Source organism: Sinocyclocheilus rhinocerous, unplaced genomic scaffold (genome assembly GCF_001515625.1).
Source record: "Sinocyclocheilus rhinocerous isolate Xijiao unplaced genomic scaffold, SAMN03320098_v1.1 scaffold3187, whole genome shotgun sequence".
Classification (NCBI taxonomy): domain Eukaryota; kingdom Metazoa; phylum Chordata; class Actinopteri; order Cypriniformes; family Cyprinidae; genus Sinocyclocheilus; species Sinocyclocheilus rhinocerous.
Genome location: NW_015643040.1, coordinates 291,277 through 311,553, shown reverse-complemented (window position 1 = coordinate 311,553; position 20,277 = coordinate 291,277). Strand labels below are relative to the sequence as shown.

Below are 20,277 nucleotides of genomic sequence, written 5' to 3'. Positions count from 1 at the left end.
AATTGCACTAATAGAGGGATACAACCACAATCCGGTGATAAGAGCAGGTCATTTGTAACTCTAATGAGAGCAGTCTTGGTACTATGATACGGTCTAAATCCTGACTGGAAATCCTCATTTTTCTCTAAGAAGGAATATAATTGTGAGGATACTATCTTTTCTAGTATCTTGGACAGAAAAGGGAGATTTGAGATCGGTCTGTAACTAATTCTTTAGGATCAAGTTGTTTTTTTGTTTTTTGTTTTTTAATGAGAGGCTTAATTACAGCCAATTTGAAGGTTTTGGTGACATATCCTAAAGACAATGATGAATTAATAATATTCAGAAGAGGATCTATGACTTCTGGAAGCACCTCTTTTAGGAGCTTAGATGGAATAGGGTCTAACATACATGTTGTTGGTTTAGATGATTTAACAAGTTTATACAATTCTTCCTCTCCTATAGTAGAGAATGAGTGGAATTGTTTCTCAGGCGATCTATAGCAAGCTATCTGATGCGATACTGTAGCTGACGGCTGCATGGTTACAATTTTATCTCTAATAGTATCGATCTTGGAAGTAAAGTTCATAAAGTCATTACTGCTGTGCTGTTGGGAAATCTCTGCGTCTGTTGTTGCTTTATTTTTCGTTAATTTAGCCACTGTGCTGAATAAATGCCTGGGGTTGTGTTTGTTCTCTTCTAAGAGAGACTAAATGTAAGTAGATCTAGCAGTTTTTAGAGCTTTTCTATAAGTAGAAGTACTTTCCCGCCAAGCAATACGAAATACCTCTAGATTTGTTTTCTTCCAGCTGCGCTCCATTCTCCAGGCTGCTCTCTTTAAGGAGCGAGCTATTGGATATGCTGAGGAATTGAGATAAATCAGGAACATTATTTACAAAGCAGTCTTTTGTGGTAGAAGTGATGGTTCTACAATACTTGTAACAAGGAGTAGAGTTTACAGTTTTAGCTATATGAAGTTTGCACAAGACTAAATAATGATCTGAGATATCATCTGTTTCTCTGGACAATGTTATATGAAGCACCATTACTTCAAACAAATTATAATTGAAACCAGATATCTGAGAAATACTGAAAATATTACTATAAATTGTAGCAACACCCCTTTACCTTTTGGACGCGGCTCATGTTTATAACAGTAATCTCGGGGAGTAGACTAATTTAAAATAAAGTCTCGTTGAGCCTTTGCATATAGTCTTTTTATTTACACATGTACAGAGAATTAGCAGATGTCTGAGGACAAAGATCAGGTTGTTGAATCATTAACTCTCTGTGAGTCTCTGCTGTACAAAACATACTGAGAGAAAAGACAATGTAAACCAATGACATTTATACACAACAACAACAATCTGCTGCTGTGTGTTTCAGGGAGTCACTATACTATATAAATCATTACACTGTCCATATAACATATATATTCTATTGTGGTTATACACCAATACATGCAATATATGGCTCTGATTATTCTTCCATTCCCAATGATAGTTTTGGAAAATGAATGAATTTGTACATTCACAACTCTAGAGATAATGAAATAATATGTGTATCACTCCTGTGGCATTTTCTAGCTTTTCATCATCCGCTTTGTTTCAGAGTTCAGTCTGAGTTTGTTTGTTGAGCCAAACCTGTTTACTTTTATTAATCTCAAATACAACATGTTTGTATTTGAACCCCATTAAATATTATTATCCAAAAGAAAAATATTTTTAGAAGATATAAGTGTAATCTGGTGAGCAACACACAGTGAGCTAATCATTTATTGCAGAGAATATTAATCTGAACATAAAGACATATAATCCACATTCACCTGAACACACACCTGTAACAAAGAACTCACAATATTAATATTTTTCACTACTCTGTTGAATACATAAAGACAGTGTATACTGTATGTCGTAATATATTGTGTTGTCTATGTCTTTATTTGTCTGACATAAACCAAATCTGTGAATCAGACTTCATACATCTGCTTATTTCGTGGCAGAAACCGCCATCTAGCGGCCAAACAGGCAATGCACCGGCCTGGATGTTGTGCTGAACTACTCTATATATTTAGGTAGATCACCGTAGAAAGACAGTTCAAGCAGTTTTATTTCTGAGGACTGCAGCAGCTTCTTTAAACCGCCATCAGGCAGCATGTAATAAGAAAGAGAAAGAGTTCATTTAACTCTAATTCAACAATCAAATATCAGTTCTTAACCTTATATACTTGTAGATCAATATTATCATTGGGTGTGTGCAGGCCCGGATTATGAATTCAGAGGCCCCTGGGCACAATGTCTTGTAAAGCCCCCCCACACCACACACACACACACACACACACACACTCTCACACTCACACACACACACACACACACACACTCTCTCACACACACACACTCACACACACAATCAAGGTCTTGAATTATATGGTACTATTTGTTGGAAACACCTCTGTTGTTTATATCAACCAGACATTGGTGGGCAGAACTGGTGTAAATAGCCTCTGCCAATAAGGTAGACACTTAGTGTAAATAGACACTTTGACATTTTTTTCTTCTCCTTGCTTGGGCCCCAAGTGCGCATGGGCCCCTGGGCCTGTGCCCATAATGTCCATTGGATAATCCAGCCCAGGGTGTGTGTGTCGATGTTAACTCAACACCGTTATGAAGAACTCTCAATTGCCTTTAGTTAGTTATGCTTATCAGTGTAGTCCACATAAAGAGAGTATTATCAGCAATATCATGAAGAGCTCTGCAGTGATGCGTCAGTATCAGCTCATCTCTGATCAGTCCAGCAGAGGTCAGTGTCGCGCCGCTGGTGAGCGCTCAACGCCTCGCGTCAGACCCGCGCGTGTTATATAAAACAGTGATGCTCGGAGTTAAAAGTTTGTTTATCGCCTATTTAATTTCTATTTAAAGAGAACGGGAAGAACATAAATAACAAAAAAATTGTTTTACATTTGCAGTTTAACACTTGTATACTAATCTGTAGACAGAGAACAGTAGATAACGGTGGCTTGTTTTAATATTTTCCCAAATGCTTTCCAAAAGGTGATATCACGTTATTGTACTGTCGTTATTTTGTGAAATCAAGTATTTAAATATTAGTTGATGATTAGATTTTTTCGTTCTTTAAATAATGGCCCTTAATCCGCCAACACTGTGAATAATTTAACCTTCACAGAAATACATTCGCATAAAAATAGCAAACTCTATAGCACTTATCAAAACATTCTATTGACACTGCATGTACTGCACTGTGTGTGTTTTCAAACACAACAAGAAACCGCGGAGTGCATGGAGACAGCGCCAGTCTCCAAACACACTAAGAGCGCGAGTAGAGCTGGTCTGGGGTCAGTTACGGTTCGTCCGACCACTAGTATTTTTTGTCATGTGATCATGACCCTGATTGGTCAGATTCATCCGTTTTTATAATTAGCATACGGACGCAGCTGGCTGATGACCAGAGGGTACGCGCCGAAGACCAAAGGAGAGAAATCAGAGGAAACTGATATCGGCACACCTCTTAGTTTGTGCCCACAGCAAGTCTGCAGTTTCTGATGGCAAGAAAAACTGATGTGAATGACCACAGGTGACAGACGAGAAAGCGCAAACGCATGCGTGCGTAACAGGAATGTAAATGCAAAAAAAAAGCTCATCAGAAGTGGAAATGCAGAAAGGAAAGCTCAGGACTGTACCCCTGAAGAGAAAAGACTAGCACGTCACTATCAAAGGCGCCTGACCACAGCGAGCCGAGCGCGCGCGCTGGACACCAAGCAGGTTCGTGCGTAAAAGCCAGACGCGTCGCTGCACAGGAACGGAATGACATTACATTCTGGAGAACGGCTCTCTTGAGGTAAACAGTCATGGAAGCTGACGGATCAACAGGGCTGGCGAGATCAGCCGCCCTAAAGTTGTCCGAAATGGGCGAAAGAACTAAACAGCTTGGCAGCGCGATGCAAGACCCCAAACGCAAGAGAAGGCTCATTCTGGTGATCGTCTGCGTCGCGCTTCTGCTTGACAACATGCTCTACATGGTGATAGTTCCGATCATTCCCGATTATCTCGCAGATTTAGAGACCGAGCAGGCGGCGCGAGCCCATGACAACTCTTCGCTGGGCAGAGCAAACAGGGACAACCTGGACATACAGATAGGGGTGTTATTCGCATCCAAGGCCATTCTGCAACTCATGGTCAGCCCCTTATCGGGAACTTTCATTGACCGCGTTGGATACGACATCCCGCTGCTGATCGGACTTCTGGTCATGTTTGTTTCGACCTGTATATTTGCTTTTGCTGACAACTACGGGACCCTGTTCGCGGCGCGCAGCCTGCAGGGTCTGGGCTCGGCGTTTGCCGACACGTCTGGGATCGCGATGATCGCGGATAAATACACGGAAGAAGCGGAGAGGAGCCGCGCGCTTGGCATCGCGCTCGCGTTCATCTCGTTCGGGAGCCTCGTGGCGCCTCCGTTCGGCGGTATCCTGTATGAATTCGCAGGTAAACGGGTCCCGTTCATAGTTCTGGCCTCTGTGTGCTTGGCAGACGGCATTTTGCTCTTGACTGTGATCAAACCTTTTTCTAACAGGACGCGCGAGAACATGCCGGTCGGGACGCCCATTTACCGGCTCATGATCGACCCGTACATCGCCGTGGTGGCGGGCGCTCTGACCGTCTGTAACATCCCGCTGGCGTTCCTCGAGCCCACCATCGCCAACTGGATGGAGAACACGATGAACGCCACAAAGTGGGAGATGGGTCTCATCTGGCTGCCCGCCTTCTTCCCGCACGTGTTGGGGGTTTACGTCACTGTCCGCTTAGCCGCCAAGTACCCGGACCTGCAGTGGTTCTATGGCGCGCTCGGTATGGTCATAATAGGGGCCAGCTCCTGCACTGTGCCTGCGTGCAAAACCTTCGGCCAGCTGGTGTTTCCCCTGTGCGGAATCTGCTTCGGCATCGCTCTGGTGGACACGGCGCTCCTGCCCACTCTGGCCTTCCTGGTGGACGTGCGTCATGTGTCCGTCTATGGAAGCGTCTATGCCATCGCAGACATCTCGTACTCGGTCGCCTACGCTATGGGACCCGTAGTAGCAGGTCAGGTCGTACACAACCTGGGTTTCGTTCAGCTGAACCTTGGCATGGGTCTGGTGAATGTGCTTTACGCGCCGGCCTTGCTGCTGCTCCGGTACGTGTGCCAGATGAAGCCGTCGCAGTCGGAGAGAAACGTGCTGCTGGAGGAAGGGCCGACGGGACTGTACGACACCATCCGCATGGAGGAGCGCAGACTCAAGCGCAAGGGCTTGTGCGCCACGACGACTAGCGTGTGTCCCGTGGACGAGGACGGGCTCTTCGAGCGGTCCAAATCTTACTCGGAGGAGGAATCGTCGGGACCCGAGTTCACTTAACCCGAAGACATGACGCATTTATTTTAGTGACCCTGAGATTATATCGCAAACATTCAGCATCTGATGTGCAATATTTATTCCCTCACTCACTCAGAGAAGTGTGTCTTTTATGATTTAGATAGAAACTGTAACATTTGGCTCTGAGCGACATTCCTATAGTGTGTAGATGTGAGTAGATGAAGTGCGTAGCTGCGTGATGTAACTGCACAAAACCCCAATAAAACCAGTGCTCATATTTCCATACATGTGCCTTTTTATTGACTGAATCACTACTAATAAATATGGGAACGAATGAACGTGTCGTTTTTTATATTTATTTAAATTCTCAAAAGTCCAAAGAAGGATCTGGGAACGACAGCCGAGGAATTGTGAGTCCGTCTGGATTCTTGTGAGTTTCATTAATTTGAATGGAAACGAAATATATAATCTGGACCGGTTAACGTGGGAACAAATATAAGAATATAGAAAAGACAATTTACTTAGTGACAGCTCTAAAATAAAAAGGACATTTTGTAACTGAATTATCAGCGTTAATAACGAAAAATATTAAACGATTCACTGTTCATCATTTCACATGATAAAAATTAGCCTCATTAATTATTTAATTAATCAATTATTAATAATTATTAAGTATTTATGTGTGCTAACTGCATACAAACCAGATTTTTTTTTAAACAAATGTAGCTATACATATTATAAATAGCATAAACATTTTGTCTACCATAAATGATAAGTAGTTGTAACGCAAGCCCGAGCAGCAGCACCTCTGGAAACAGCTGCAGGAGCAGGAGCGCGGGGACCGGGACCGGGAGCGGGGGCGGGGGCGGAGTCACGGACACTGACCGCCGCTGAAGACCGAGGACGCTCCGCTGCAGAGACAGACGCGTGACGGACGCACCGATCAAACAGGTGAGCGGCTCTCTGCTCCTCATGAGCTCATTCTGCTGAACTTACAGAACTTTATAAGGGAAGAATTTTTATTTGAATTCATTTCTCTAGTGATTGGTATTTTACAGTTTTTTTAAACAATATTTTGTAGTTCTGTCACTGTACCTGATTCAAGCTGCTATTGCTTATTCTATTATTTTATTTTTTTAAGAAAGTGATGTTTCGGATTTCTTTTTTCAGATCTGCATGTGTGTTGAAGGCTAGACTGTAGCTGTAGCTCAATGTCACGGATTTATTGTGAAACATCAGGTTAGGAGCATCACTGTCTGCAGCGACTATAGAAACACATAAAGCGTATTAGCGTCTATTTTCATATTGTTGTCATATCAATTTTACTGACCAATCAATTCAAATTAATGGAAATTAAAGGTCCATCCATCTCACTAAAACAATCGCTGTTATCTGTAATAGAAATGAGTGCATTTCATGGGAATGTTGCATTTGGTTATTCCTAATATAGTTCAGATGTAATATTGTTTCTGTTAAGAGGTGCTAGACAGTCTCCACAGGACAGAGTTTGCAGTGTTGAGGAAACAAACATCTCTTCAGTGACTGCAGACAGACTCAGTGATGCCCGTCCTGAAGAGAGAAACAGCCGAAGCCCACAGCCACTGCAATGTAAGCAAATAAATGTGGATTCAGTTTGCTATGATTGTTGCTGTTGTTACCAAAAAGACAAATTAAGTCTTCTTACCCTACAGATGTGCCGAGCTAGTCTTGATGTAACATCATGACTGGGCAAATATAAGAGCCTCATCTTCAGAGGAGAAAAGCTTAGCTCTTGTCTAAAGATCTGAAAGAATCACAGGCACACATCAGCTGCCATCTGATTTTACTGTCGCTGATACAAAACAAATTTCATACATGTATGACTTACCGGATGTATGTACAAAATATAACAAAATATACCTTTTCTACTATTTTAAAAGAGGTAAATCTAAAGCTTGAAAATCTCAGATGCTTTTATTAATAGAACTGAACAATATTTTGAGAGATACTGTGTTTCTGAACCATATTGGTGCAGCATTTGCATTTTGTTAATCAAAATAGTATTTCTGACCAGCAGCTTTTAAAATTTCCTCTCCATTTGTCTTAAAGCTATTCCTATAAATTATTAAAGCAAGAGCTGATAACACAAAACATCAGAGAGACGCTCAACAGTTACTCACTCATTAACGTTCCTCCACCGGAGGGCATAACCGCCAGAGAGCCTATCTATCTATCTATCTATCTATCTATCTATCTATCTATCTATCTGTCTGTCTATCTATCTATCTATCTATCTGTCTGTCTGTCTGTCTGTCTGTCTGTCTGTCTGTCTCTATCTGTCTGTCTGTCTGTCTGTTGAAAAACATTTGTTCTTCTTCTCTTCTCCAGATGCTGCTCAAACTTCCTGTGCCGGACCTGCAGCACACACTGGACGCCTACCTAAGATCCGTCAAACACCTTGTTTCTGAAAAGCAGTTCCAAAAAACCAAAGCTATAGTGGAGACGTTCGGCAAACACGGAGGTGTTGGAGAAAGGCTGCAAAACCTGCTGCTAGAGAAAAGAGAAAAGACCGAAAACTGGGTACAAACACACTACAAACCCGTCTTACAGAGCTTCAACCCTGAACTATTACAGGAACGGCAGCCATTCAGAACATCAGTCGCAGAGAGCAGGAGACACGACACGATCTGTTAACATACTGAACCCAGTGTGCACCTCCGGACGCACCGATTTATTATTAAAGTCCCATTAAAACAGATGAAGAAAAATAATGAGTAACTGATCTGTGGTTATTGATCCGTCTGCCAGGAAACATCACAGCTTTTAATGTGACAGCAGCACTTGATATATAATAGCACTTTACTCAAATAATATTTTATTGTGTCTTTGTCCTTCTTTCTCTTTCAAAGGCAGTGTAGCTTCTCGCCTCGAACGAGTTTAATTAGAGCTCAGGAAATGATGAGTTGATGGTTCTGCTGTGTTTGTCTCAGGTGTTCGACTTCTGGCTGGAAGACATGTATCTGAAGAACAGACTGGCGCTTCCCGTGAACTCCAGTCCTGCGCTGGTTTTCCCCAAACAATCCTTCAGAGACATTAAAGAGTCTCTGGTGTGAGTAAATAAAGAGAACTAATGAATTCATGCACACATAACGTCAATGAAGATCATGCGGCAGCATCTCCTCCGTCTCTGTGTGTGTCTACAGTGCACCAGAATCACTCTCTGTGCTCAACGTAGTGATGACTACAGTATGTTTGACAAAGTAATATTAGTGGCTCTCTACACGCTTAAGTATGTGAGTGCTCAACATGAGACAAATACAAAAGGAAATGTGTGTGTTTGAAACCTCCACCACCAAACAGACCTTATTTGCCAAATGCCGACTTCATGACAGCACAGAGCCGGACTTGAACTGTAAGATCTGACCACCGTCTGCAGGGGTCTCTGGTCGTCTTGAATGAGGTTTTCTAACAAGTCTCAGAGTGAAGGCCGTCTGGAAGATGTCTCCATCTCTGTTTGACTCTTTGATCGAATTAGAGGTTGAATCGGTGTTTGTCTCTTGTGTTTGTCCAGGTTTGCTGCTCGTCTCATTCTAAGTGTTTCTCAATACAAGGCGGCGGTGGACGGGTAAATCAGTGTCCTTCATCTACTTCAGCTGATCGAGTTTGGTCTGTGTCAGTAACACATGAGCGCCGTGTGTGTGTGTGTGGGTGTGTGAGTGAGTGTGTGTGTGTGTGAGTGAGTGTGTGTGTGAGTGTGTGTGTGTGTGTGTGTGTGTGTGGGTGTGTGAGTGAGTGTGTGTGTGTGTGTGTGTGTGAGTGAGTGTGTGTGTGAGTGTGTGTGTGTGTGTGTGTGTGTGTGGGTGTGTGAGTGAGTGTGTGTGTGTGTGTGTGTGTGAGTGAGTGTGTGTGTGAGTGTGTGTGTGTGTGTGTGTGTGTGTGGGTGTGTGAGTGAGTGTGTGTGTGTGTGTGTGTGTGAGTGAGTGTGTGTGTGAGTGTGTGTGTGTGTGTGTGTGTGTGTGGGTGTGTGAGTGAGTGTGTGTGTGTGTGTGTGTGTGAGTGAGTGTGTGTGTGAGTGTGTGTGTGTGTGTGTGTGTGTGTGGGTGTGTGAGTGAGTGTGTGTGTGTGTGTGTGTGTGAGTGAGTGTGTGTGTGAGTGTGTGTGTGTGTGTGTGTGTGTGTGGGTGTGTGAGTGAGTGTGTGTGTGTGTGTGTGTGTGAGTGAGTGTGTGTGTGAGTGTGTGTGTGTGTGTGTGTGTGTGTGGGTGTGTGAGTGAGTGTGTGTGTGTGTGTGTGTGTGAGTGAGTGTGTGTGTGAGTGTGTGTGTGTGTGTGTGTGTGTGTGGGTGTGTGAGTGAGTGTGTGTGTGTGTGTGTGTGTGAGTGAGTGTGTGTGTGAGTGTGTGTGTGTGTGTGTGTGTGTGTGGGTGTGTGAGTGAGTGTGTGTGTGTGTGTGTGTGTGAGTGAGTGTGTGTGTGAGTGTGTGTGTGTGTGTGTGTGTGTGTGGGTGTGTGAGTGAGTGTGTGTGTGTGTGTGTGTGTGAGTGAGTGTGTGTGTGAGTGTGTGTGTGTGTGTGTGTGTGTGTGGGTGTGTGAGTGAGTGTGTGTGTGTGTGTGTGTGTGAGTGAGTGTGTGTGTGAGTGTGTGTGTGTGTGTGTGTGTGTGTGGGTGTGTGAGTGAGTGTGTGTGTGTGTGTGTGTGTGAGTGAGTGTGTGTGTGAGTGTGTGTGTGTGTGTGTGTGTGTGTGGGTGTGTGAGTGAGTGTGTGTGTGTGTGTGTGTGTGAGTGAGTGTGTGTGTGAGTGTGTGTGTGTGTGTGTGTGTGTGTGGGTGTGTGAGTGAGTGTGTGTGTGTGTGTGTGTGTGAGTGAGTGTGTGTGTGAGTGTGTGTGTGTGTGTGTGTGTGTGTGGGTGTGTGAGTGAGTGTGTGTGTGTGTGTGTGTGTGAGTGAGTGTGTGTGTGAGTGTGTGTGTGTGTGTGTGTGTGTGTGGGTGTGTGAGTGAGTGTGTGTGTGTGTGTGTGTGTGAGTGAGTGTGTGTGTGAGTGTGTGTGTGTGTGTGTGTGTGTGTGGGTGTGTGAGTGAGTGTGTGTGTGTGTGTGTGTGTGAGTGAGTGTGTGTGTGAGTGTGTGTGTGTGTGTGTGTGTGTGTGGGTGTGTGAGTGAGTGTGTGTGTGTGTGTGTGTGTGAGTGAGTGTGTGTGTGAGTGTGTGTGTGTGTGTGTGTGTGTGTGGGTGTGTGAGTGAGTGTGTGTGTGTGTGTGTGTGTGAGTGAGTGTGTGTGTGAGTGTGTGTGTGTGTGTGTGTGTGTGTGGGTGTGTGAGTGAGTGTGTGTGTGTGTGTGTGTGTGAGTGAGTGTGTGTGTGAGTGTGTGTGTGTGTGTGTGTGTGTGTGGGTGTGTGAGTGAGTGTGTGTGTGTGTGTGTGTGTGAGTGAGTGTGTGTGTGAGTGTGTGTGTGTGTGTGTGTGTGTGTGGGTGTGTGAGTGAGTGTGTGTGTGTGTGTGTGTGTGAGTGAGTGTGTGTGTGAGTGTGTGTGTGTGTGTGTGTGTGTGTGGGTGTGTGAGTGAGTGTGTGTGTGTGTGTGTGTGTGAGTGAGTGTGTGTGTGAGTGTGTGTGTGTGTGTGTGTGTGTGTGGGTGTGTGAGTGAGTGTGTGTGTGTGTGTGTGTGTGAGTGAGTGTGTGTGTGAGTGTGTGTGTGTGTGTGTGTGTGTGTGGGTGTGTGAGTGAGTGTGTGTGTGTGTGTGTGTGTGAGTGAGTGTGTGTGTGAGTGTGTGTGTGTGTGTGTGTGTGTGTGGGTGTGTGAGTGAGTGTGTGTGTGTGTGTGTGTGTGAGTGAGTGTGTGTGTGAGTGTGTGTGTGTGTGTGTGTGTGTGTGGGTGTGTGAGTGAGTGTGTGTGTGTGTGTGTGTGTGAGTGAGTGTGTGTGTGAGTGTGTGTGTGTGTGTGTGTGTGTGTGGGTGTGTGAGTGAGTGTGTGTGTGTGTGTGTGTGTGAGTGAGTGTGTGTTTGTGCTGTAGGAAGACTCTGCTGGTGGACGTCGCTCGCGGTCAGAAGGCCGACACGCCGCTCTGTATGGATCAGTACAAGCGTCTCTTCAGCGCTTACAGACGGGCCGGACTCGAGCAGGACACACTCATCACAGCGGACAGCGCGTCTGACACGGGACACGTCATTGTGGCCTGTAAAAATCAGGTGTGTGCTTTCCCTTTGTGTTACACCAGTAGTGCTGCTGAATTAGTCTGTTGCGTTTGTTTGGTGAAATGATCAGTCTGTGATTAATGACAGCCGAGAAAAGGCCACATTTAGCACTGATTCCACCAGAATCACACATTACAGTCCAGCTGAACGGAGGACGAGTGCTGAAGAATATCTGCGGTCACCTTAATCTGATCCAGCTAATCGAAACGAGGCTTGAGAGGCTCTTAAATTAACTGCAGGTCCATCACAGCGCCTCTCGCCTGCAGACATCACGCTGGGCCAGCCGTGCGCTGCGGTCTTGAGGGTCGTTTACCTGGAGATGGCTCAGGAAGCGTCTCTAACGAGGTCCAGTCTGATAACTCAATAACCCCATCAGAGAAGTGGAGCCGCTGACACCGGCGCTGTTTGAGATCTGGCTGCACTAAACCAGCTGCTGTGCACAAATCTCACGGGACAAACAATCAGACACTGCTAATTAGCCAATATTAGATCCAATAAAAAATCATACTACTCATGTCTTTAAAAAAAAAAACTTTCACTTTCACTATCCCCTGATCCTTCCCTGTTCTAGCTTGTTCTATTCTGAACAATGTCTGAAACTTTGCATTAGTGGAACTAGTGTTTATTGCCTCCTTAAGATGAATTGCTTGTTGTGTTCCTCATTCCTCTAGTCGCTTTGGATAAACATGTCTGCTAAATGAATAAATGTAAATGTTACATGACATGCATATAGGAGCTGATTTCTTATCTCACTAAAAGCTCAATGAATGTCACGGTCCTTCTGTTCACTAAAGACGTGCGTCTGGTTCACATTCTCAGTTCTTTGTGCTGAATCTGATGGAAGGAAGCTGTAAACTGAATGAGGCTGATGTTCAGGCTCAGCTGGAGTGGATCTATGAGCAGACGCTGAGCGCTGAGCAGAAGCAGCCGGCCGTGGGACTGCTGACCGCAGAGAACCGGACAGACTGGGCCCGAGCCAGAGACCAGCTGCTCAAAGGTCCAAACAACACTACATGGACACGGTGCTAATAACTAGAGACACAGACTGATTAAACACTCAGGTTACTTTCATTGCTCAGTGCCGAATTTCACAGTTATCCAGAAGTTAAATCACATTTCCCACGATCCTGTGCGTGAAGCAGATCCAGTGAACAGAGAGTCTGTGGAGCTGATGGAGCGCTGCGTGTGTGTCGTCTGTCTGGATGATCCCGCGGGACTCGAACCCAGCGACGCCAACAGAGCTGCCCTGATGCTGCACGGAGAAGGACATGAGAAAAACGGAGCAAACCGCTGGTACGACAAACCCCTGCAGGTAAGACACAGACGCTCAATAAATGAAAGCATTCGAATGCTGCCGTGCTTCAGATGTTCAAACATGTTCTGATGTGTTTAATGTTCAGAGTCACTGGAGAGCGAAACTCTGTGACTCAATGACGTGAGTCTGTTTGAAGGAACGGCCAGCAGGAGTATTTGGGAAATGTTGGCTTGTTTAGTAATTCTGTTCAGTGCAGGAATGGCACACATCATGTTCAAAAGCTGAGTGAACATCCATCTGACTGAGGAGCATTGAGAGCACTGCTGGTGTCACAGAAGTGTTTGTGTGTTGTTTCAGTTTGTGATCGGTGCAGACGGTGTTTGTGGGGTCGTGTGTGAGCACTCGCCGTTCGAGGGCATCGTTCTGGTGCAGTGCACTGAACACCTGCTGAAAAACATGTGCGTATCAACACAGACCAGCCAGCTAATCACACAACTCGGCTCTTCTGCTAACTAATGGCTGAAGCTCTGGGCATGATGGAGAGCGGTTTTTAGAGTCTGTGAAATGATGCTATAATAAGGATTAGCTCATCATATGAATGAAGGTCTCTTCGCTGCAGACGCTCCTGTAAGCAGAGCTCCGCTCGGAGCGCGTCTGAACTTCCTCATCCGCACAGATTACTGTGGAAGTGTTCCCCTCGGACTCAAGGTGCGCTGGCGTCTGCTGCGGATCACCTGCACAGGTGAATGAATCTGGTGATCTAGGAACAGCTAATTATCAACAGTTTCTTGTTTTGTTAGAAAGCTTGATCCTGCGGGCATCAGCCGTGGTTTGATTGACGCTCTGAATGCTCTTCTCTCTCTAGACTCGTGAGGAATCTCGACATGAATGTTTTCACGTTTGCGGTTTATGGGAAGGAGTTCATCAAGCAGCAGAAGATGAGTCCTGACGCCTTCATACAGTTGGCTCTGCAGCTGGCCTTCTACAGGTGAGGAGCGACTGATTTCTCCTTCTCAGAGCCAGACTCTACGTCTCCTTACTGTTTTCCACAGATGTCACAGAAGACTCGTGTCCACCTACGAGAGCGCTTCTCTCCGCCGCTTCCGGCAGGGACGCGTGGACAACATCCGCTCCAGCACTCCTGAGGCGCTGGCTTTCGTGAAGGCCATGACAGACGGAGGAACATCCACTCAGGTTTCACGTTTTTCCGTCTCTCCTTTATTTTCTGCCATAAACACAGAATATCTAGCGTTAATCTCAGCTCTTCATCCCAGGACGCAGAGAAGATGGAGAAGCTGCGAGCGGCTGTAGATGCTCAGAGTAAAGTCACAGCTCTGGTGAGAGAATACAGACGGCTGACGTCGTGCTGATGTTTTTATGTGTGCGCTGACGAGCTGTTTGACCGTCTGCAGGCCGTCACGGGGATGGGGACGGACAATCACTTACTAGGACTGCGTGACATTGCCAAGGAGATGAAAATGGAGACGCCAGACATATTCTCTGATGAAACGTACCACATCAGTAATCACTTCATGCTGTCAACCAGTCAGGTAAGAGCAGCATACTACATAAACACATACAGCTTTATAATTAACCGTAGATGAAATGGTCTGACCTCTAACGAACAGAACAGATGAACAGAAAATAAATGACGTGAGAATGCAGACACTGACCAACCAGAATCAAGCCTTCCAGATTGTATTTAACTAACCGTAGCCCAACATTGTTTTATTCCCCATTATTTTAGTATAAGTCACTTCTGCAAGTGTAACTATAGTTGACTAGTGGCAGCAGGGATTGGTTTAAATGGTTTGATCAGGCTGTTCATGATGGTGAGATGATGTACAGTGTGTGTGATGCAGGTTCCCACCGCAGAGGAGATGTTCTGCTGCTACGGTCCGGTGGTTCCTGACGGTTACGGCGTGTGTTATAACCCTCGGCCCGCTCACGTGCTGTTCTGTGTGTCCAGCTTCAGAGAGAGTAAGGAGACATGTTCAGGGCTGTTTGTGAAAGCGCTGGACGAGGGACTGCAGGACATGAGGATCCTGTGCACTAAACACACAGATCACAGGAGCACGCCAAACACACCAAAATAACAGCATCACGCGCTGATATTTTCATAGCAACAATAACCAGAACTATAAACTGTTACGCTGCTTTTAGAATAGAAACCTCTCTGAGTGTGTTCACTCTTCAGAGGAGTGTGTGTGTCCATTACATACATATACTATATACTGGCATGTACAGTATATACATATATATACAGTCACACACATAAATAGATAAATAATACAATTAGCATGGTAACATATTTAGATACCTATACTTTTAAAATAGTTATGCATGTATGTATAAGCTTACATACTTGTTAGTGAGTAGTCTGTAAAAGCACACTTTAAGACAAGTAATATTGCTAATATCAGCATGACTAATGAAACACTCACATACTGTAAATGTACTGTATACTTTACATACTACAAGAAATGTTGCATTTAAAGAACTTATACTTAATCTTCAATTAACTGCATATGAATGTGAATATCTGTGTGAAAGCACAGACTGTGTGTAGAAATACTGTGTTTATTAGAGTGGATATGTATTTTGTGTGCTCAAACATCATAAACATAGGAATTTTAAATATATATTTTAAAATGTGCAATAAATTCAGTTAAAGTGCAATAAGTTAAATGCTGTGAGGTAGATATTTGCACTAGAGACATATGCACTAATAATCATCATCAATATGAACTCCTGACTCACAGGAACATATGTATGTGAATAAATACTGTCTTGGTTTTTGTTTAACTTGTTTGTTATTTATGGTATGTAATGATGTCTGCTGCATTCATTCTTTACTGTCTTCGTGACTGTCTGTCAGATTAATAAAAGTCTTCATGAGCGCTCATAAAATGTATTTTTGTAAGTTCTATGCATTTTACTCATGTATAATTTGTTTGCAACTGTATGTTACTGTATTAGTGTCAGTAAACTATGTTGTATGAAATATAAATAAATCAAATATAAATAAATTATAACTCTAATGAAATAAACTGGATTTTATTGCATTACTGATAAAGGCCGGTGCAAATTAAAGCCAAACATAGTGTGCCAGAGCAAATGCACAGTTTGAAGTGAATGACACACACACACACACACACACACTCACACTCACTCACACACACACACAGAGACTGCCATTTCTGTGCTACGCATGCGTCGATATTCAGCTGAACTCTTTCCCACTGAAGATCAGTGTTTATTCAATGTCTGCAGGTTTAAACTTGAATCCACTGATGAAACGGATCAACATGAAAACCACTAAATAATGAAAGTTTCTAAAACTGACAGATTTGAAGAATGAAGCAGATGAAGTATTTCCCTGACGTGGAATCAGTTTTCAGCTCATGACATTCTCAAAGATAAAATTATTCCTAACGCGACAGCACTGTTCCCTCGTTCCTAAAGTCTTTCAATTAAAGAGAAGAGCAGAAAATGTTTTTATTATAAAGTGCTTCTCATAATGACCGCGCTGGCATTTCTGAGGAAGATGTCATACTCGTCTTCCTCTCACACACGGTTTTACGAGTCTAATTGGCCGAGGAACTGAGACACATTTGCTAATGATACTGAAAACATGGCGAGTCGGAGGAGCTCCGTCATTCTCTCTAATGAAGCTCTGGACTCCCAAACTTTAGTCTAAAGTGTCTCAAACGACATGAGTCTGCAGAACCATTTTCTCAAATCTACAACGCAGCCGAGAGCTGCAGGAACAATAATCTGTGTACATTTCATCTCCGTACGCTAAAGACTGAACTGAAACCTTCAGAATGAAGGGAGAGATGATAGAGATGAACAGAAAAAAAACAGACAACAAACGTCATCAAACCCTAACTCACGAATGACAAACAATCGACTAAAGCGAGTGTTGTAACAATCGGTTTCTGTGCACGGGTCTAAGCTCTTCAGGACGCTTTATGATATAAACAGTTTAGAAATGGCTGCACATTGTTGATATATGTGACTACATGTGCCATTCATCATACTAAAACCTGACGCATTAAATCGATGTGGAGCTGCTTCTGTTCAAGGCTGTTGGAGTTAAAGGTCAGCCTGTTTTCAATCAGGCTGTCTCCGACTTTATATCAACCCTTATTGCAGCTTTCTGTGTTTGCCCTCACTAAAACAGCCAGCGGTTTAACTCAAAAATAAAAACATCTTCCTCACAGTTTAGCCAGTGTCAAGCAGACTTTACGTGGCTCTTTCAGTGAGAATACATCAGATCTGAACCTCACCTCTCTACTTCTGCATCAGTGTGCAATGAAATCTCAAGCAGTTCATACAAACTCTCATTTCTACTGGGAAACTGAAGTTCATGAACAGATGCAGACTGGAGGCAGAAAGTGGGATATCTGGTGATTTTTAGATCAATAAGCAATTTATGTTGATCCAGCGCCGCAGGCCTGATTTATGACGCGCTGAGGCCCAAAGCGAGCCGCGGGCTCCGGGTCGCCGCTCTGCTGGAGTCTCTCCTATCGGACCAGAGGAGGAACAGCGAGTCTCTTTATGAAGGATAGCAGATATGCTTAAATGAACGAGACAATCTGACAACAATAAAATGCTCAACAATATAGTCACAAGACAAACAATATGCAGGATTTTAGTGACAAATTATTTACTAACCTCTGTTGGCATGATGCCCAAAACCATAAAATGACAAAAACTAATTTACAGCTTGAATAATACATGACTTTAACAGAATAATGTAAGTGCATTGATAAAATAAGCTACATTTCTGCTTTGGTGCACGTGTATAACTCATATTTTGTTGTTTCAGATTCACTCACGGACTCTCAAGTCAAGTCAATTTTATTTGTAGAGCTCTTTTCTCAGTGCACATTGTTTCAAAGCACCTTTACACTAAATCATCATATGTAATGTTTATAATATGCTAACATCTTCATGCCTTTAGCAGATTAGAGCTGAATGATAACATTTGAGTATTTGACAGCGATGCACAGATTAACAGTTAATAACAGAGCTGAACATCATTTGCTTCCGGTATTTCTATAAAAATGGGATCGGTTCTGTTTTCCCAACCCTAGCAAGAAATCGTCTCTACACAGTAAAATGGGACCCAAACAGAAAACAAATCACACATTCACTCATTAATGTTTCTAACGGTCAGATCTCAGGCGTTTCATATGATCTGTGTGTAAAGTCTAACAGATTTCCCATGGAGCCACAGAGAAAAGCTTTCTTTCTACGAGATTCTCTCTGTCTCCAAACAAACTCACAGAGGGCTTCAGGATCTCGAGGAATCGGAGCGGTTTGGGTAACATCTTCACAGGAGATTCAGCCATGCGAACACAAGACACAATGACTGCTTACAGTGTGCTGCATTTATGCCTTGTTCTACGAACCATTAAAACACTCCTGAAAGCACACAGTCATCTCTCAGCGACCTGAAGGGCCTGAATGCTTTATTTGGACACACGGATCTCGCGCGGTCTGTCCGGGTCTCAGCACTGACACACTAATAAGATAACGGGCTGATCTTTCTTACATCTGTTTGCTTACATTCATCCATTCAGTCATCTACACTGTGATCCGGGTGTCACGTCGTGTTGAGTTCCACGAGCGTCTGTGATGTGATTAGCTACATATAGCTGATGTTCGTCAGCAGTTATTGTGACAAAACGATTGAACAGTGAGAATAGCCGTTATCACTGACCTGTGAGAAGAAAATCATGAGGAACCAGTACTTTCCTGCATTACTCCATTTCAGCTGCTAAAGTCAAAGCCGGTCCTGACCAGGTGAAAACACACAAGTCTTACTGCTGTGAAATTTATCAGATAAATGGAATCATTCTAGTTCCTATAAAGGCTGTAACGAAGCAGATCTGCGGTCTATTTTCAGACGTATGACCTGAAGAGACTCTTATTTGCACTTCAAATGCAGCAGAAACTGAATTAATGCAAAATAAAGAAATGAGATTCATCGGGTATTTCTGCCCTTCAGGAATCAGAATTCCCAGCAGCTCTTCAGCATCCATTTGAACATCTCTCTGGCTATTTGTCTGATGAAAGGAAATGAATGTTTGTCGTTCAGAAGAAGACGAAAAACATTATCAGTAAAGATGAGCGAGAGAAATCTCTTATTAAACGATACACAATAACACTCGGGCTTGATGTCAGACAGAGCAGAGAATCCAAACAGCAGAGAGACTGAAAACACAGAGCAAACACACAGAAAGTGCCACGACAGAAACATGTATTTGCATGTGACCGTGATAATACCAGATCACATGCACTTACTTTGGTATTATTTTAAGTATCTTGATTGCATGCTAGCAGTGTTGGGGAAAGTTACTTTTCAAAGTAATGCATTACAATATGACGTTACTCTCTACAAAAGTAACTAACTGCATTTATTACTTTTTATGTGAAATAATGTGTTGTGTTACATTTGCATTACAATAACACTCTTATTTCAGCAATAAATAAAGAAAACCACAAATTTGATGTTCAACTAAAGTCACTTTTGCTGATCTGAATGGTTGAATTGGACCATCAAAGGTCAGCAGTGAGATTTAATACAAAGTATATTTGTGTTATTTAACAGATTTAATTTTTGCGGGTTTCTTTTCTTTTCTAGGAATACTGAATCTGCGAGTGAGAGTAAATGCAGTTGATGTTTAGTCTAGATCTACAGTAGCATCATGTTCACACAGCGCTCTGCACTCACTCCTGATTCTCTCAGCATGAGGACAGGAGAGCTGTCAGTCAATACATGGGAATCAAAGTAGCTGGCATTACTTATTTGAAAAAGTAATGCATTACTTTACTGGTTACTTGAAAAAAGTAATCTGATTACGTAACTCGAGTTACTTGTAATGTGTTACCCCCAACACTGCATGCAAATAATTGCATGGTAATCATTTGGATATCATGGTTTTTCCATCAGTATGTGTTGTTTCCTCAGGTTACATGATGGGAGTGTGGAGGCAAGCTCTGCTCAGTCCCTTTCTCTGAATCCTGTATTGTGCAGAAACGGGGCTTGAAGCGACTGACCTCCTCCCGGCGGGTCGCTCCGTCTGACAGCTCAGTAACGAGCAGCGGGCCGCGGCTTTAAGAGCCTGGAGCTGCTGCTGATGGACAAAGGGCCTGATCACGGAGCTGCAACGTGAGGCCCGCGGGCGCATGTTTTCTGACGTCTGGTCTGGTCATGGAGCAGCGCTGTGAGGCTCTTCTCTGTCACAGACTGACAGCTTGGTTTGCCTGACATCACGTCTATATTACCCACAATGCCCACAGGAACACGTCTGTCTGATTCTCAACGTGTCGTTTCTCCAGCAGATGTGTGCAGATTTAATCAAACTCATCTTTAATATGATCAAGGACCGAAACCCCACAAAATGCACAAACAGCTGCCGCTTTGAACTCTGAGCCAGAGAAAGGCAGAGATGCGTGAGGAAATAAAGCAGATGGTGAAACCAGAATCGATCACAAACCCGTTCACACT

The 20,277-nt window shown here is 43.7% G+C and overlaps 2 protein-coding genes across 2 annotated transcripts; both read left to right on the top strand.

Annotated features, from left to right (window-relative positions):
* Positions 1–3,844: 3,844 nt before the first annotated feature.
* Positions 3,845–5,383, top strand: slc18a3b (solute carrier family 18 member 3b). Its single transcript, XM_016574276.1, has one exon. It carries the CDS (start codon positions 3,845–3,847, stop codon positions 5,381–5,383), a length of 1,539 nt encoding a protein of 512 aa, XP_016429762.1.
* Positions 5,384–6,829: 1,446 nt separating this feature from the next.
* chatb (choline O-acetyltransferase b) lies at positions 6,830–14,851 on the top strand. The gene is made up of 14 exons (XM_016574274.1): positions 6,830–6,949; positions 7,709–7,900; positions 8,311–8,429; positions 8,892–8,945; positions 11,320–11,494; positions 12,320–12,497; positions 12,643–12,812; positions 13,113–13,213; positions 13,375–13,497; positions 13,621–13,743; positions 13,808–13,949; positions 14,030–14,092; positions 14,168–14,305; positions 14,618–14,851. The coding sequence occupies exons 1-14, from the start codon at positions 6,902–6,904 to the stop codon at positions 14,849–14,851; spliced, it is 1,860 nt and encodes a 619-aa protein (XP_016429760.1). The 5' UTR covers positions 6,830–6,901.
* Positions 14,852–20,277: the final 5,426 nt, after the last annotated feature.

Coding starts and splice junctions, on each gene's coding strand:
- chatb (XM_016574274.1), top strand. CDS start 6,902: ATGCCCGTCCTGAAGAGAGAAACAGCCGAAGCCCACAGCCACTGCAAT. Junction 7,901..8,310: donor GAGAAAAGACCGAAAACTGG/GTACAAACACAC, acceptor TGTTTGTCTCAG/GTGTTCGACTTCTGGCTGGA. Junction 13,498..13,620: donor GCTGCGGATCACCTGCACAG/GTGAATGAATCT, acceptor TTCTCTCTCTAG/ACTCGTGAGGAATCTCGACA.
- slc18a3b (XM_016574276.1), top strand. CDS start 3,845: ATGGAAGCTGACGGATCAACAGGGCTGGCGAGATCAGCCGCCCTAAAG.